This window comes from Mobula hypostoma, chromosome 12, assembly GCF_963921235.1.
Source record: "Mobula hypostoma chromosome 12, sMobHyp1.1, whole genome shotgun sequence".
Taxonomy (NCBI): domain Eukaryota; kingdom Metazoa; phylum Chordata; class Chondrichthyes; order Myliobatiformes; family Myliobatidae; genus Mobula; species Mobula hypostoma.
Window position 1 is genome coordinate 102367514 of NC_086108.1, and position 18830 is coordinate 102386343.

The 18830-nt window shown below is 42.9% G+C and overlaps 1 protein-coding gene across 1 annotated transcript in view; it reads left to right on the top strand.

The window, feature by feature from the left end:
* LOC134355042 (outer dense fiber protein 2-like) overlaps positions 1-18830 on the top strand; it is an 86447-nt gene that overhangs the window by 57241 nt on the left and 10376 nt on the right. The window contains exons 14-17 of the mRNA XM_063064715.1: positions 11291-11443; positions 11847-11947; positions 15898-16060; positions 17611-17736. Of these exons, the coding sequence (XP_062920785.1) occupies positions 11291-11443; positions 11847-11947; positions 15898-16060; positions 17611-17736 (543 nt within the window). The remainder of the gene's footprint in view (positions 1-11290; positions 11444-11846; positions 11948-15897; positions 16061-17610; positions 17737-18830) is intronic.

The following is an 18830-nucleotide window of genomic DNA, read 5'->3' on the forward strand; positions in this document are numbered from 1 at the left end:
TGTATATTGAAACATAGTGAAATGTGTTGTTTGGCATTGACAACCAAAGCAGTCTGAGGATTGTGTTAGACTCAGCTTCCGGCTCCGACTTAGCACACCCACAACTCACTAATTGTAACCGTATACCTTTTAGAATATGGAAGGAAACCGGAACACCCACAGGAAACTCACGTGATCAAGGGTACAAATGCCAATGATCAATGAAGTGTAAGGCCATTATGATAACTATTACATTTTAAAAAGCTGGCAGAGGTGTGATGATAGAAGGAATATTTCCATAAATATCAACAAACAATAGCCTGGATTGGAGGCAAAAATGTAAGTCAGTGTTTTAGGATGAGACCTTTGCATTGGGGCAGAGAGGAAACATAGAAACATAGAAACTAGGTGCAGGATAGGCCATTCAGCCCTTTGAGCCTGCACCGCCATTCAGTATGATCATGGCTGATCATCCAACCCAGAACCCTGTACCAACCTTCCCTCCATACCCCCGATCCCCTTAGCCACAAGGGTCATATCTGACTCTCTCTTAAATATAGCCAATGAACTGGCCTCAACTGTTTCCTGTGGCAGAGAATTCCACAGATTCACCACTCTCTGTGTGAAGAAGGTTTTCCTCATCTCGGTCCCAAAAGGCTTCCCCTTTATCCTTAAACTGTGACCTCTCGTTCTGGACTTCCCCAACATCGGGAACAATCTTTCTGCATCTAGCCTGTCTAATCCCTTTAGAATTTTATACGTTTCAATTAGATCCCCCCTCAATCTTCTAAATTCCAGTGAGAAACTGGAAGATTACCAGTATATAGCAGTATGAAAGAGGCTGTTTAAATAACAAAGCAGGATTTCAACAGGATAGGAAATAAAATGGCACACAGCTCCCATGAGAAATTTCTCTTTGGTAGTCGATATTTGCTGAAAGAAGTGTTTGTTTTCCTTATTATGAAACCATAAGGTGTAGCAAAGTCAGTAAATTAATTAAAGTTTGCTGTTTATAAAAACAAATTCTCTGAAAACTGCCAGTTATTCTTTTGTAATTTTGAAAAAGATTGATTTCTAATGCAATGTATGTTTTCTTAGGGCAATGACAGGGATCACTATAATTACAGAGGTGATACAGCACAGTGCAGAGTGAATTGAAAAAGGAAGGGGTTCTTCATTTCGTGTTTATCTTTTCCTACCAACAGGAAAGCTGAGTAAATTCTGTTTAGGCCAACATCTATTTAAATTATAAATTCTGAGAACTATTTATGACTGCACTTATATCTGATAAATCCTGATATTACTTATGTCAATTGACTATGTTGGAAATTAACTTTGTCTAAAGGTGACGGTTAATTGGCAGTGATGCAACTTTACTGACGTGGCAACGCACATCAGTGATTCACTGTATTCCTAATGCATGTGGCTTGATAGCTCTTCATGAACCCTGGCCATCTCTCTCTTAAGCCACATAGACAAGGTCAGCAGGAAAGAGTTTTTAACATTGGCCAACAGGAAATGGCTAGAAGTTCTTAGTGTCTCTGAAGAGTACATTTTCAATCAGTTGTCTGTCCAGCTGCTTCCATCAGAGATTTGCAGATGCATTCAAGATATTTAAATGAATTCAGCTGGATAAGCTAGATAATTGATAATTATTTTATTACCACATATAGCGAATGCAGTAAAAAGTTTTTTTTGTTTCCAAACCTACCAGACAGATCATTTCATACATTAATATTTATATTGAGGTAGTACCAAAGAAAAATTATGTAGAATATCGATTTCTTCAACTGCCAGTAGCTTCTCCCCCTATTCCTTCTCTCTTTTTCCATTCCCCATTCTGGTTCTGCTCTCATCCCTTCTCTTCACCTGCCTATCACCTCCCTCTGATGCCCCTCCTCCTTCCCTTTCTTCCATTGTCCACTATTCTCTCCGATCAGATTCCTTCTCCGTCACCCCTGTACCTCTTCAATCTATCCCCTCCCAACTTCTTACTCTGTCCTCCTCCCCCAGCACCTTATTCTGGCTTCTTCCTTCCCTTCCAATGCAGATGAATGGTCTCTGCCCGAAACACCCACTGTTTATTCCCTGCCATAGATGTTGTCTGACTTGCTGAGTTCCGCCATTTTGTGTGTTTTGCTGTAGAATGTAATGTTGTAGTTACAGACCAAGTGCAGTGCAGATAGGCAAAAAACATACAAGAATCCATATTTATTGTACAAGAGATCCATTTAAGAGTTTGATAACAGCAGGGAAGAAGCTGTCCTTGAGCCTGGTGGTACATATTTTCAAGCCTTTATATCTCCTGCCTGATGGCAGCTTTATATTGGCGGCTTTTCTGAGACAGCAAAAAGAGTAAGTAGAGTCAATGAGGGGGATGTTGGTTTTCCTTAATGTCTGGGCTGTATTCACAACTCTATAGTCCATGTTTTTTTATTGGTGGTGGTCATTGATGACATACCAAATTTCCTTGGCCTTCTGAGGAAGCAGAGGTGCTAAGTGAGCTTTCTTGGCTGTGGTGTCAGCATGATTGGAACGGGACAAATTTACGCCTGGAAGCTTGACACACTCAACCTTCTCCACCTTCAGCATTGATACAGACGGGGTGCTTCCTAAATTCACTGACCAGCCCTTTTACTGACATTGGGGTTCTATTTAATATCTGAGCATGTGTATAGTATCAAACCTGAAATTCTTACTCTCCACAGACATCCACAAAACAAAGGAAATACACTAGAATGAATGACAGGAAAACTTTAGAACCCCAAAGCCCCTCCTCTTCCCTGCCTTAGCAAAAACATGAGCCCACCATCCTCCATACATGCAATAGCAAAGTGTCCAAAGAGACCATGATCCAGAGTTCATCAAAAACTACTGTTCAACCCAATAGTTCAACATCCAACAGGCTCGCTCTCTCACTAACAAGGGAGAGAGAGGGGTGTCACTCATGCCACAGCAAGAGGGGAGACCAAAGGCTCACTGTTTCAATGTTACAGTCTGCAACACAGCTTTATTTTGAGTTTCTCTGTCTCAAGAGTTGGCAGCAGATTCTCTCTCTCTGTCTCAAGGGAGAGGGACATATTCCTCAAGTGCAGAGGCCTCTGATGGCCACACCCACTGCCTCGATGTTCAGATCTCCTTCAGTGCTGCACAAGGCTGCACCCCGAAGGCGTACGTCTTCCAGGCCACTCCTGGAGATGCTAGGCTGTTCAGCAAGCTCTGAGAGTGGGAACCCACCGCCAGATAGAACCGCAGTTCAAGTGCAGCTGTAGATCATGGACTCCGATAGACCCCAGCTACCTTGAAGAGGAAAGAAGAGGCATTAGAGAGCAGAAGGATTTAAACCATTTTGCAGATGAAGTGGTAGATGTCTTCTGGCACAATCTTTAGCTCCTCTGGAACACAATAAGCAGCAAAACTACAACTTAGGAGCTTAGGAGACAATGGCGCCTAATGGCGACTCCTTTGCTTGTGTCTTCGGAAACAGCTCTATTTCCATCTTTAATAGCTCTATTTTTCCCTTTCAGGGTTCTTTTCAAGACCCTGACCTGGAGTTACATGCTGACTTCGGTTCTTTGCAGGAATGAGACCTGCTCTCAGGGTCTCACAACTGGCCGCTATTCAATATACCAAGGACGCGGCCTAGAAGATTAGTGCACCTTCACAGTTTCAGGATTTTGTGGCTCTGCAGGTGGGCAGACTCGGTCGGTGCCTCTACAGGAAATCGATGTGTTGTGGGAGATGGATGATTGAAAGCAGCAAGCTGGCTGCTGGCTGTGTGCCAAGAGACCCAAGTTCTTTGGGCACAGAGCTTGGAAAAAGCAAAGCAAAGGACTTTTAACATCATAAACCAGCGAGTTGTTATGTCTCCCCTCTCGCTGTGAGACGGAGACATCTCTTTTTCCCTTATTAGCGAGAGAGAGAGCCTGTGGTAGGTCGAATCACCAGGTGACCGAGTAGTCTTTGGGGTACTGCAAGTCTGTGTCTTTGCTGATGCTTTGCTCTACGTTTGAGTGCTCAGTGGGGGGGCGCCGATGCTTTTTTTTGCTGGTGAGGGAGGAGGGATTGTTGCTTTGCTGCTGCTTGCACGTGGGAGGGGGGAGCTGGGGAGGCTTTGAAGTTCTAACATTTAACTGTCATTCATTCTTTGGGGCACTCCTCTGTTTTCATGGATGGTTGCGAAGATAAAGAATTTCAGGATGAATATTGTATACATTTCTCTGACATTAAATATACCTTTGAAAAAAAGAGACTGTGGTCTTGGCACCATGCCACAAAGCTGTCTACCTCCTTCCTGTACTTCATCTCACTGTTGTTTGAGGTCTAGTCCATTACAGTGGTGCCATCTCACTGTTGTTTGAGGTCTAGTCCATTACAGTGGTGCCATCTCACTGTTGTTTAAGGTCTAGTCCATTACAGTGGTGCCATCTCACTGTTGTTTGAGGTCTAGTCCATTACAGTGGTGCCATCTCACTGTTGTTTGAGGTCTAGTCCATTACAGTGGTGCCATCTCACTGTTGTTTGAGGTCTAGTCCATTACAGTTGTGCCATCTGCAAACCAGAAAACAGAGTTAGTGCAGAATCTGACCACACAGTTGTGAGTGTAGAGTGAGTTGATTAGGGGGCTGAGGACACAGCGTTGCGGGGCAACAGTGTTGAGTATAATCATGTCAGTGATGTTGCTACCTGTCATTATTTATTATGGTCTTTTTCATCAGGAAGATTCAGATTTATTTATTACATGTACATCAAAACATTCAATGAAATGCGTCATGTATATTAACAACCAACACACCTTAGAATGTGCAAAGGCAACCTGCAAGTGTGCCACACATTCTGGCACCAACATTCTGTGACCACAAAACACAGCAGAACAATACAGAGCACAACAAGCATCTTTCCTCACTCCCACCCACACATATGGACAGTCCTCCAGCTCCAGGACAGGCCTCTGGGCCCCCAGGCTTCAGCAACTGGGCTAAGACTTCTGTACTTCCAATCAACTTCAGGCTTTGATCTTTGCTATTGATTCCAGACTAGCCGATGAAGGGATCCTGCAGCTCGAACTCTGAGCGTATTGAATGACCGGTCCTCAAGCTTCCTGCTCACATAGACGTGCACCGATCTGGGATGGGCATGAACATTGAATTTTCCAACTTCCAGTAATTCCCTCCCCCTCCCTTTCCCCATCCTAGTTTCACTCTGCCCCCTCCTCCAGCTGCCTATCACCTCCCTCATGGTTCCGCCTCCTTCTGCTACCCGTTGTGCTTTCCCTTATTCCTTCTTCATATTTCCTGCCTATCCCCTCCCCCACCCCTTGAACTTTCCCCTTACTGGTTTTTCACCTGGCACCTACCAGCCTTCTCCTTCTCACCTTCCCCCCATCTTCTTTATAGGGCTCCTGCCCCCTCCCTCTTCAGTCCCGACAAAGGGTCTCGGCCCGAAATGTTGACTGTCCGTTTCCACGGATGCTGCCCCACCTGCTGAGTTCCTCCAGCGAGTTGTGAGTGTTGCATCAATCTGGGGTATTGCTGGCCTTCGTGCACGAAGCGAATGTCATGGACCCAGTTGCAAAAGGGAGTGTTGAGTCCTTGGTCTAATTGTTGCAAGACTGGGGCTAAATGCAGGCAAATGGGACAAGCTCGCTTTGGCAGCTTGGATGGCACAGGTCAGTTGGACTGAAGGGCCTATTTCTATGTTGTTTCCGGTCCTCTCAGAGTATTCTTAACTCTAGTGATTCTTGAAGGATCACTATTCATGCCTTCACAATCTCTTCAGCTACCTCTTTCAGAACCCTCTGGTGCAGTCTGTCCAGTCCAGGAGGCTTTTCCATCTTAATGTCTTTCAGCTCCTCAAGCACTAATACCAACAATCTAGCAATCTTAATTTTGCACCTTCCTTCCACTCTGCCCAAATTCCTGAATGACACATCTGCGACACTTACAGACTGCCCAGCACAGTCCTCACTAATTTGATGTGATGCAAAACGGCACATTTCTCTGTTCGTTTCAATGTACGTGTGACAAATAAAGTTAATCTTAAAATCTGTCCTTAATCTCTTCAACATTAACTCAGCCAAAACTGGAGTCCTATTTGTAGTTCTTGGCACCACACCATCGGAAAGATGTAATTACACTAGAGAGGATTCAAAGGAAATTAACAGGATAAATCTTTGTTTTATTTTGTAACAAAATCAGAAACAGATTTAATACCACTGACCTATGTCATGAAATTGGTTAATGAAGTGTAGCAGCAATACATTGTAATACATATGTTTCTATAAGGGAAATTACAGTGGTATGAGAGAGGAGTTGGCCAAAGTAAATTGGAAGGAGCTGCTGGCAAGGATGTCAGCACAGCAGCAATAGTATGTCTATCTGGGAAAGACGAGGAAGGTGCAGGACATGTGTATTCCAAAAATGAAGAAATACTCAAATGGTAAAATAGTACAATGGTGGCTAACAAGGGAAGTCAAAGCTATTGTAAAAGCAAAAGAAAGGGCATACAGCAAAGCAGAAAATAGTGGGAAGATAGAGGATTGGGAAGTTTTTAAAAACCTACAAAGAGCAACTAAAAAAATCATTAGAAAGGAAAAGATGAAATATGAAAGCAAGCTAGCAAATAATATCAAAGTGGATAGTAAAAGTTTTTCAGGTATCTTAAAAATAAAAGAGAAATGAGAGTGGATATAGGACCGCTCGAAAATGAGGCAGGAGAAATAATAACAGGGGACAAGGAGATGGCTGATGAACTAAATGAGTATCTTGCATCAGTTTTTACTGTGGAAGTCACTGGCAGTATGTCTGGTGTTGTAGTGTGTGAAGGAAGAGAAGTGGGTGCAGTTCATGTTACAAGAGAGAAATGCTCAAAAAGCTGATAGACTAAAAGTCACCTGGATCAGAGCAACTGCACCCTAGAGTTCTGAAAGAGGTAGCATTAGAGATTGTGGTGGCATTAGAAATGATCTTTCAAAAATCATTGGACTCTGGCATGGTGCCAGTGGACTGGAAAATTGCAAATCTCACTCCACCTTTTAAGAAAAGAGAAAGGCAGCAGAAAGGAAATGATAGACCAGTTAGCCTGCCCTCAGTGGTTGGGAAGATGTTGGAGTCAATTGTTAAGGATGAGGTGACAGAGTATTTGGTGACACAGGACAAGATAGTACAAAATCAGCACGGTTTCCTTCAGGGAAAATCCTGCCTAATGAAACTGTTGGAATTCTTTGAGGAGATTACAAGTATGACAGATAAACAGGATGTAGTGGTTGTTATATATTTGGACTTCAAGAAGGCTTTTGACAAGGTGCCACACATGAGGCTACTTAGCGAGGTAAGAGCCCGTGGTATTACCAGAAAGTTACTAACATGGTTAGAGCATTGGCTGATTGGTAGGAGACAGCAAGTGGGAATAAAAGGATCCTTTTCTGGTTGGCTGCCAGTGACTAGTGGGGTTCCGCAGGGGTCGATGTTGGAACAGCTTTTTATGCTGTATATAAATGATTTAGATGATAGAATAAATGGCTTTGTTGCCAAGTTTGCAGATGATACAAAGATTGGTGGAGGGGCAGGTAGTGTTGAGGAAACAGGTAGGATGCAGAAGGACTTAGACAGATTAGAAAAATGGGCAAGAAAGTGGCAAATGAAATATAATGTTGGAAAATGCATGGTCATGCACTTTGGTAGTAGAATAAATGTGTGGACTATTTTCTAAATGGGGAGAAAATACAGAAATCTCAGGTGCAGAGGGACTTGGGAGTCCTTGTGCAGAACACCCTAAAGGTTAACTTGCAGGTTGAGTCAGTGGTGAGGAAGGCAAATGCATGTTAGCATTCTTTTCAAGAGGTCTAGAATACAAGAGCAAGGATGTGATGCTGAGGCTTTATAAGGCACTGGTGAGGCTTCACCTAGAGTATTGTGAACAGTTTTGGGCCCCTCATCTTAGAAAAGATGTGCTGGCATTGGAGAGGGTCCAGGGGAGGTTCACAAGGATGATTCCAGGAATGAAAGGGTTATCGTACGAGTAATGTTTGATGGCTCTGTATCTGTACTCACTGGAATTCAGAAGGACGAAGGGAGGAATTTCGAATAAACAGAGTAGATGTGAAAAGGATGTTTCCCATGGTAGGAGAGTCTTGGACAAGAGGGCACAGCCTCAGGATAGAGGGGTACCCTTTCAAAACAGAGATGCAGAGAAATTTCTTTAGCCAAAGGGCTGTGAATTTGTGGAATTTGTTGCTACATGCAGCTGTGGAGGCCAGGTCGTTGAGTGTATTTAAGGCAGAGATTGATAGGTTCTTGATCGGACATGGCATCAAAGGTTACGGGGAGAAGGCTGGGAACTGGGGTTGAGGAGGAGACAGAAAAAAAGGATCAGCCATGATTGAATGGCGGAGCAGACTCAATGGGCCAGATGGCCTAATTCTGCTCCTATGTATTATGGCCTTATAATAATATAAGCTATAGATTACAATAAGAAGCACATAAAAAGTAAATAGTGCAAAAACAGAAGAGAAAAAATGCAGAGGAGTAATCTGATTGGGGTATATAATGAGGTAAATAATGAGAAAAGCAATAAGAAGAAAAGAAGAAATAAGAGGAAGCTAACCAATAATATAATCAAGGAACAAAAAGTTTTTTTCAGATATATAAAGAGTAAAAGAGAAGCAAGATTGTATATTGGGCCGCTGGAGAGATAATAATGGACGAAGAAATAGTGGACAAGCTTAATAAGTATTTTGCACCAGTCTTCACTGTGAAAGGCAACCTGAAAATTCAAGAGTGTCAGGAGGCAGAAGTGAGTGTAGTTGCTATTACTAAGAGCAGGAGATGAATGATAATACCAATGATGATAATACTAAGGGAGTTTGGGAAACTGAAAGGTCTGAAAGTAGATAATTCACCTGGACCAGATGGACTATACATTAGTCATAGTCATAGTCATACTTTATTGATCCCGGGGGAAATTGGTTTTCGTTACAGTTGCACCATAAGTAATTAAATAGTAGTAAGACCATAAATAGTTAAATAGTGATATGTCAATTATGTCAGGAAATAAGTCCAGGACCAGCCTATTGGCTCAGGGTGTCTGACCCTCAAAGGGAGGAGTTGTAAAGTTTGATGGCCACAGGCAGGAATGACTTCCTATGACGCTCTGTGTTGCATCTCGGTGGAATGAGTCTCTGGCTGAATGTACTCCTGTGCCCAACCAGTACATTATGTAGTGAATGGGAGATATTGTCCAAGATGGCATGCAACTTAGACAGCATCCTCTTTTCAGACACCACCATCAGAGAGTCCAGTTCCGTCCCCACAACATCACTAGCCTTACGAATGAGTTTGTTGATTCTGTTGGTGTCTGCTACCCTCAGCCTGCTGCCCCAGCACACAACAGCAAACATGATAGCACTGGCCACCACAGACTCATAGAACATCCTCAGCATCGTCCGGCAGATGTTAAAGGACCTCAGTCTCCTCAGAAAATAGAGATAGCTCTGACCCTTCTTGTAGACAGCCTCAGTGTTCTTTGACCAGTCTAGTTTATTGTCAATTCGTATCCCCAGGTATTTGTAACCCTCCACCATATCCATACTGACCCCCTGGATGGAAACAGGGGTCACCGGTACCTTAGCTCTCCTCAGGTCTACCACCAGCTCCTTAGTCTTTTTCACGTTCAGCTGCAGATGATTCTGCTCACACCATGTGACAAAGTTAGAGGCTTTTAAGAGAGGTTTGGATACTTACTTGGATGTAAGGAAGACGGAGGGATATGGGCGTGGTGTAGGTAGGAGGAATTAGTGTCTGGGTGTTTTTGATTTGCTTTTTAGCTGGTTTAGCACAACATGGGCTGAATAGCCTGGGTTTCATGTTGTACTGTTCTATATTCAATGTAAATAGGGAGTCTGCTGCGGAAGGACTTAGACAGATTAGAAGAATGGGCAAAGAAATGGCAGATGGAATACAGTGTAGGGAAGTGTATGGTCATGCACATTGCTAGAAGGAATAAAAGCATAAAGTATTTTCTAAATGGGGTGAAAATTCAAAAAGTCAGAGGAGCAAAGGGACTTGGGCGTCCAGTACAGGATTAATTTGCAGATTGAGTTGGTGGTGAGGAAGGCAAATGCAATGTTGGCATTCATTTCAAGACGACTAGAATATAGAAGCAAAGGTGTGGTGATGAGGATTTATAAGGCACTTATCAGACTGCACTTGGAGTTTTGTGAGCAGTTTTGGGTCCCTTATCGAAGAAAAGATGAGTTGGCATTGCACAGGGACCAGAGAAGATTCATGAGAATGACTCCATGAATGAAAGGGTTAAGGTATGAGTTGCGTTTGATGGCTCTGGGACTGTACTTGCTGGAGTTTAGAAGGCTGAGAGAGGATCTCATTGAAACTTGTTAAATATTGAAAGGCCCAGATAGAGTGGATGCAGAGAGGTTGTTTCCTATAGTGGGGGATTTTTGGACCTAATGGCACAACCACAGAATAGAAGGATGTCTATTTAGAACAGAGATGACGAGGAATTTCTTAGCTAGAAGGTGGCGAATCTGTGGAATTTGTTGCCACAGACGGCTGTGGAGGCCAGTTAATTGGATATATTTAAAATGTGGTTTGATAGGTTTTTGATTGGTCTGGGTGTGAAAGGATACAGGGAGAAGACAGGAGAATGGGGCTGAGAGGGATAACAAATCAACCATGATGGAATGGCAGAGCAGACTTGATGGGCCAAAAGATCTAATTCAGCTCCTTTGTCTTAGGGTCTTATGGTCTTAAACATTTCCTCCTGCCGAGGTCTAAACAAAGAGAATAGGTTTACAGTAAGGGATTGTTTCACCCAGTTGAAATCTGAACATACAGCCTGAACAGCTGGTAGAGGCGGGTTACATTTAAGATGCATTTAAATGAGTTCTTGAAATGCCTTGGCTCGAAGGCTGTGTCACATTCTAGCAAGTGGGATTGGTGTTAATTGGTACTTGATATTTGGCATGGATATTGTTTGATTCTGTAATCATGAGGACATTAACTAGAATGTTAACTCTGTTTCTTCTCTGTGGCTGCTGAGAATTTTGTAAGTTTTCTGTTCTTACTTCAGCATCTCAATATTTTGCTTTTATTGGGATGTTTTTTGCAAAGCTTTTCCATGGAAGCAATATTATAATAGTCTCCATATACAACATTACATTGTGGTGATTCCACCATAACGGTTGTTATGATCTGTTTAATCGGTTATTATTCTTCATTCACCTTTTTGCTCCCCATCCCTCATCTTCCCTCCACCACTTCCCACTCTAATGGCCATTGAACTCACGGTGAAGGTGTACAATGAAACGGAACCTCGTCTGAAGGAGCTGAGGCCCTTTCCTGAGCTGCTGAAGGCAGCTGAACAAAGGCTGCACGAGTGTGAGGAAAAGCTCCTGAGTCGCAAGAGAAGGTTCCCTGACTTATCCAAAACACTGACTGAGCTACAGGTGAAGGTGCCATTTCTAATGCGAAAACCAGTAATTGGTGGATGGATGTTAGCACAGTTGTTATCAGTTGAGTGCTTCGTCTGCCCAGCCTTTTGTAGCTTCAGTCTTGTGTGTACAAGAGTTTTTCTGGAGCCTTGGGACACAACACTTATTGATATTACTGTATATTGTGCAATGTCAGTAGCAAGGTTCTAGAAACAAGTGCTGAAATTGTGGATGGATTTCTAGTGATTGTTTTGCTTGATCTCTTTCTGCACTGTGTTTTCCATTTACTCTCTCTGCTCTGTCTTTCTGTTTTACTTACAAACCTGTAGTTGTTGCTAGTAATTTCAGCATTTCCTTGTGTGGCTTTCAGAAAGATTGGCGATCTTGTAGAAACCCTACATTTGTACCTATGTTGCAGGCCAGTGACCAGAGTTACAGAGAAAAATCCCCTTCGGAAAACTTGGAGTCCTTAAGGGAAGAGAAGCACACGTTGCTCCAGGCTTTGAATGTTCTTTCCTGGTAATCTCTCAACCATTTTAAATCCTGTTTCAGATAATCTTTTTCATTGCATGAGCTCATCAGATCATTTCAGAACCCGTCAATAAATCTTTTCTAATTTTGGCTTACCAGATGTGAATACACACGCCACATACTGTAGTTCAGCAGTGAAGCAGATGACATACACTGGTAGCTCCCTCCTGACGCTCAGGGATTTCATTCTATATTATAAACACAGGAGATAGTGCAGATACTGGAAATCCAAAACAACACACAAAAAAATGTCGGAGGAACTTAGCAGGTCAGGCAGCACCTATGGAGGGGAATAAACTGTTGACATTTTGCACCAAGTCCCTTCTTCAGGACTTTTTGCCATTTTATAATTTATGAAGCCCAGTTATGCTGATTTATATGTCTTAAAGAGTGGATCTTGTCTCCTTTTGATCTCCAAAGTAGTTACTCCCTGATGCTAATTACAGATCCCTCTTGACTCTTCTGTTGAAGAAGATGGGGGTGAGGGGTCACTTCCTCCAACAAGCAGTCAAGTCCTTGTCAAATGCAGCGGAAGAAAGCAGCAATTGGATTTGGATTAAAAGGAAAGACAACAACTGGGCTGCAGGATGAAGACAGGAGGGTATGGAACTGAGGGGGTGTATCTGGGATGCCAGGTAGCACCGTTGAGCCCTCTGGAGCATCGTGGGCTTATCAACGAAACGTCAAAGAAGGAGGGTGCCCACCTGATGACCCCAATGATGTATCTATCCTCCCTCCTTGTCACCACTCTAAACCCACTGCCAACATCGAGAGTGCCAACTTACCATAGGAATTGAAACATCAAGTCCTAGTAGCACACTGGAGGAACTCAGCAGGTTGGGCAGCATCCATGGAAATGATTAGTCAATGTTTTGGGCCGGAATCCTTCATCAGGACTGAAGAGGGAAGGGGCAGAGGCCCTATAAATAAGGTGGGGGGAGGGTGGGAAGGAGAAGGCTGGTAGGTTCCAGGTGAAAAACCAGTAAGGGGAAAGATAAAGGGGTGGGGGAGGGGAAGCAGGGAGGTGATAGGCAGGAAAGGTGAAGAAGGAATAGGGGAAACACAATGGGTAGTAGAAAGAGGCGGAACCATGAGGGGGGAGGGGGCAGAGTGAAATAGGGATAGGGGAAGGGAGGGGGAGGGAATTACCAGAAGTTGGACAATTCAATGTTCATACCAAGGGGCTATGGTATGAACTAGCCCTGAATAGTTCTGACCAGAACTTGTACCTACAGCCACTTGTTAAAGTCAACAGCCCATTAAATGTTCTTGCCATTTCTTTCTTCCTCCTCCATCTCCTGTCTCAAACTCGTCAACTTTTGTGTTTAGCAAATAGTTGCTGAGGCTGTCATGGCTCTTAAACTGGTATGTCTGAACCAGCTGAGGAAGGGGGCAAGGAGAGAGTGGGCATTATTTGACAACAATGATAAAAATGGTTGGATTATGTTTGTCAGTAAATGCTGATTCAGAAAAGAAAAACGAGTGACTTTAATTTTCACATTATACAAGTCATCATCTTGGTTGCTTCTGATGTGAAAATGGTAAACACATATTTGCCTCCTGGATTTAGGTTTACGACACATAGAAAAGGGGGCTCAGGAGGGGTGTTGGCTGCCTACCCAGACGGAATATGAGGTGTTGCTCCTCCAAACTGAATTTGGCCTAATCATGGTAGTAGTTGAGGCTGTGGTCCAACATGTCAGAATGGGAATGGGAAGTTAAATTGAAATGGGTGGCCTCTGGGAGATAATGGCTTTTTTGGTAGGCAGAGCAATGGTGCCTCAAACCTGATGGCATGAACATCGGTTTCTCCAGCTGCCATTAATTTTCCCCCCTCCTTTCTCCTTCTCTCTTTATCCATTCTTCATTCTGGCTACCCTCTTTCTTCTCCGCACCTGCCCATCACCTCTTTCCTCTATTTTTCCATGGTCCGTTGTCCTTTCCTTACAGACTCCTTCTTCTTCAGCCCTTTACCTCTTCCACTTATCCCCTCCCAACTTCTTTCTTCATCCTTCCATCTTCTCTCTCACCTGTCTCACCTATCTCCTGCCAGTCCTTCTCTTCCCCCATCTTCTTATTCTGGCTTCTTCCTTCCTTTCCAATCCTGATGAAGGGTCTTGGCCCGAAATGTTAACTGCTTATTCCTTTTCACAGATGCTGCCTGACCTGCTGAGTTCCTCCAGCATTTTGCGTGTGTTGCTCTGGATTTCCAGCATATTCAGAATCTCTTGTGTTTCTGCAAAAAAAAAAGCATTGATTCCTTGCAGATTTTTCCATGTACAGCTCCCTCACTCTTCCTGCAGAAAAGCTCTGGGTTTTTATGGAATGGGGTTGCTAGCCCTGTGCCCAACCCCCTTTCTTTCACAGCCAGGCTTGGGACTGTCCATGGCAGGGTAATTTTATTTGCACTATTTATTTATTTTGCAACTTGTAGTAATTTTTTTTTCTTGCACTGTACTCCTACCATGAACTGACAAATATTACGATGAATGTCTTTGATAATCCAGCTGCACAATGAGCAGCCATCGGAAGTAGTGAATGTGGGTTCGATTGCAACATTTAAGAGAAGCTTGCATACGTACATGGATGAGAAGGGTATGGTGGGCTATGGTCTGAGTGCAGGTTGATGGGAATGGGCAGAGTAACAATTTGGCAAAGACTAGATGGGCCAAAATGCCTGATTCTGTGCTGTACTGCTCTACAACTCTATAATAAACATGATTCTGGTTCTGGTCATTTCATACAAACAGGGAAAATTGTAGCAGGAATCCGTTAAGTTTGCTGCACCAGTTAATGTACTCATCCAATGGTGAATCTGTGAAATTCATTGCTACAGATGAGTGTGGAAGCTAAGTCATTGGGTATATCTAAAGCAAAAGTTGGTGGGTTCTTGATTAGTAAGGGTGTCAAAAATTATGGGGAAAAGACAGGAGAATGGGGTTGAGAGGGATAATAATTCAGCCATGATGGAATGGTGGAACAGATTTATAAGCCAAAGGGCCTAATCCTACTCCTATCTCTTAAGGTTTTAAGGTCTTTAACACTTGGATCCTCTGATTGAAGGGGTACAGTTGTGAAGGAAGTCCACATCTAATCATGCTGACATTCGGCATCAAAAAATAAAATCCCATTAACATCCCTCATTTAAGATTACCTTAATGGGGATTTGTAATTGGTTTCTGTAGGCCTTTAATTGCCAATAATCTGATCATATCCTCTTTGCAGTTGACCTGGATTGGATCTTCTTACTCAAACTGAATACCAGAGTTCTTTGAACACAAGACCTTTTCAATTGCTGCCTGCATTTCACATTCAGATCATCATTGACTAAATCTATTTGATGGCAATGTCGGCTGGATTCAAATCTAGTATACAAATAGAAGCCTGCCAAAGAAATTCTAAATACTTTTGTTTTAGTTGGTTAGCAATTTTAATAACCAGTGTACCATTGATGGGAGTATGCACATTTTCCAATTGCATTTAGGTTCTTTTTCCCTTCCCCATTCTGGCTTCCCTCTTACACCTGCTCTTCACGTCATCTGCTAACCACCTGCCTCTGATGCCCTCTTCCTTTCCTTTCTTCTTCAGCCCTTTAACTCTTCCACCTATCACCTCCCAGCTCTTACTTCATCCACTTCGCCCATCCACCAGCTTTCCCCTCACCTGGTCTCCTATCATCCTATCACCTTCTTGTTTGTTCTCCATCTCATCCCCCCCTCCCCCACCACCTTCTTATTCTGGTTTCTTCCTTCTTCCTTTCCAGTCCTGGTGAAGGGCATGGGCCCAAAATGTTGACTTGTTATTCCTCTCTCTAGATGCTGCCTAACCTGCTGAGTTCTTGCAGCATTTTGTGCACATTGCCTCTGCAGAACTTATTGTGTTTAGATTACCTTTCTAGCTTGAGTGCACTAAAGAATTGCAATCATTATTGATCAAAGGAAGCTAAAGGAGGTTGATATACAAAACCAAGAGCTGAATGAGACAATGGCAAAACAAGAAGAAGCAGTTTTACTCAGCAACTGCCAACTGGAAGAGCGATCAAGGGAATCTGCAGCTCTGAGCCGGCAGTTGGAAGCAGCATTACATGATGTCAGTGAAAAGGTATAAACATATCCCGCGCTGGAAGCTGTTAGATTTTCTGTTGGTGCTTGCCTTGAACAAAAAGTGAATTGTATTTTCCTTTAAGGGTAGGTATAAATGCAAACCAAAAGTTTTTCCCAGATGAGATTAATTTGTTCTTAGGTGCTGCTTGACGTTCTGAGTTCCTCCAGCATTTTGTGTGTGTTGCTCTGGATTTCCAGCATCTGCTGAATCTCTTGTGTTTTTGGTTTGTGCGTGACATAAGAGTGACTCATGTAAAATGTTGGAGGAACTCAGCAGGTCAGGCAGCATCTGTTGAGAAGAACAAACAGTCAGCATGTCATGCTGAGACCATTCATCAGAAGAATGACATTTGAGACCTGTGAAATTCATTAAAGAATTCAAGAACACTATAAAATAGGAGCAGGAGTAGGTCAGGCCCACTGATGCCTGACCCACCATTGATAATGTCTATGTTGTGCTAGTTTATCATCACCCTCAATTCCTCAATCTTTCAAATACTTATCTACTGCCATCTTAAATATACCTAATGGTCTGGCATCTGCCACTATCAGGGTCAAAGAATCTAAGTTCAATTTCAAGTTTATTGTCATTCAACCAAATACATGCACACCACCAAATGAAGCAACATTCCGTCGGACCAAGGTGCATGACAGAGTACATATAACTCACACACATAACACAAAGTAATGTTACCACAAATACTGTAAATTAACAAATAATTATGTGCATTTATGACACAAGACTTGGGTAGTGGCCAAGAGTTTAATAGTCTCACAGCCTGGGGGAAGAAGCTGTTTCCCATCCTAACAGTCCTTGTCCTAGAGCTACAGTCCCTCCTGCCTGATATATGGGGGTAGGTCGGTATAAAAGAAATTGTTGGATAGGTGAGAGAGAAGAATGGATGGAAATTCCCTATCCTCAGAGATAAGAAATTTCCCCATACTTCATTTTCAAATGATGGGCCCCTTATTTTACAGGTATGCACCCTTGGGTGGCGGGGTGGAGATGCATCTCTATCTAAGGAGGTATAAGACGATCCTTCCCTCCGCTGGCCTGCAGGTCACCCTTGGGCAAGGTGTAGCATGTGATCAGGTGGTGGATGGTCATATGAGCAGCTAGTGCAAATCAGAAGTCCTGGTTACGCAACCACTGATGCCAGACAATCTCTGAAGAGTATTGATAATGGCTGGAGTCAGCTATCTTGTAAAGACACCGCTCAGAAGAAGACAATGGCAAACCACATCTGTGGGAAAATTTGTCAAGAATAATCATGATCATGAAATGACCATGATTGCCCATATCATAGGACACAGAACATAACAAACCCTTGTTCATGGCTATTCCATTCAACATTTACCCTGTCAAACTCCTTTAGGATCTACATGTTTGATTAAGTTCACCCATCATTCAATTTCTCACTGAAGTTGAGTGATAAAAGTTTCACTGTACCCTTGTTGTTTCCTTTGGCATGGTTGTGATACCCCCTTGTTTATGGGTTTTTAAATCTAATTCCTCATTGATTAGACATGTTCCCTTCCCTTTCGCAGGTTAGGGAGATGAAAGACCAGGCTGCAGCTAGAGAACGAGCATTTCAGAACAGGATACTTGGACTGGAATCAGAGTTAAATAGGACGACAAATGACCTGAAACTGCTTCAACAAAGCAAAGATCATGTGAGTTTTGTGTACGTCATACATCGGTCAGTGTAAATACATCGGTCAGTGTAAACACATCGGTCAGTGTAAACACATCGGTCAGTGTTAAGGAGGGTACAGGCTTCACTGAGGAAACATCTGCAAGTTGAAGAAAAGAGCATGAAGCAAAATTACATTTATTCAAATGGGGGCGCAGCAAGAATCTCATGTGAAATCTGTGGGAAGCTGAGAAATCACTGCCAAGATATTTGAAAGGATTCTGCTACCTCTACGAGGGGTGATTGATAAGTTTGTGGCCTACAGTAGACGAAGTCAATTTTAGAAAACCTAGCCCATTTATTTTTCAACATCGTCCCCTCCTACATTTACACACTTAGTCCAGCAGTCGTGGAGCATTGGTATCTTGGACCTCCAGAAAGTGTCCACAGCAGGGGTGATTGATAACTTCGTAGCCTAAGGTAGAAGGAGATGAGTTGTACAGCTCTCGTTACATGCACATGCAGTTCAACTCTTTGAGTGAAAATGCAGAAAGTTTGAAGTTAATAACTCATCTCCTTCTACCTTGGCCATTTCTGGAGGTCCAAGATGCTGACTTCTACAAAGAAGGGATCCATATGCTCCACAACAGCTGGACTAAGTGTGCAAATGTAGGAAAAATAAATGTGCTAAGTTTTCTAAAATTGACCCCCTCTACCTTAGGCCATGAACTTATCAATCACCCCTTGTATGTCCTTGGCACTATTCTGCCTGTTGACAATAACAGTGGTTTTATTGCCATACCACTCCTTTCCTGTTTTACTTCGGAATGTGATTTCTGTACTGTTTGCTCCCTGTTGGACATCTAAAGTAGATGGTGGATGAAAATCTAATGAAATAAATGAATGATGCAGAACCTAGTGATAATTAGCAGCAAAGCAAAAGGAATGCCCAAATCAATAAATCATCAAGCAAAACCAAATCCTCTCAAACTGGCTTGCAGAATACCTCAGACTAAATCCATTTGTTGTGTCTGGTAAAAAGAACAAACTCCATATACTTTGTCATCCAGCTTCTTTTGTATGATGATATATTTAGCAGCAAGGCTTGAGTGAGTATGTCGGTACTGGTGCCAC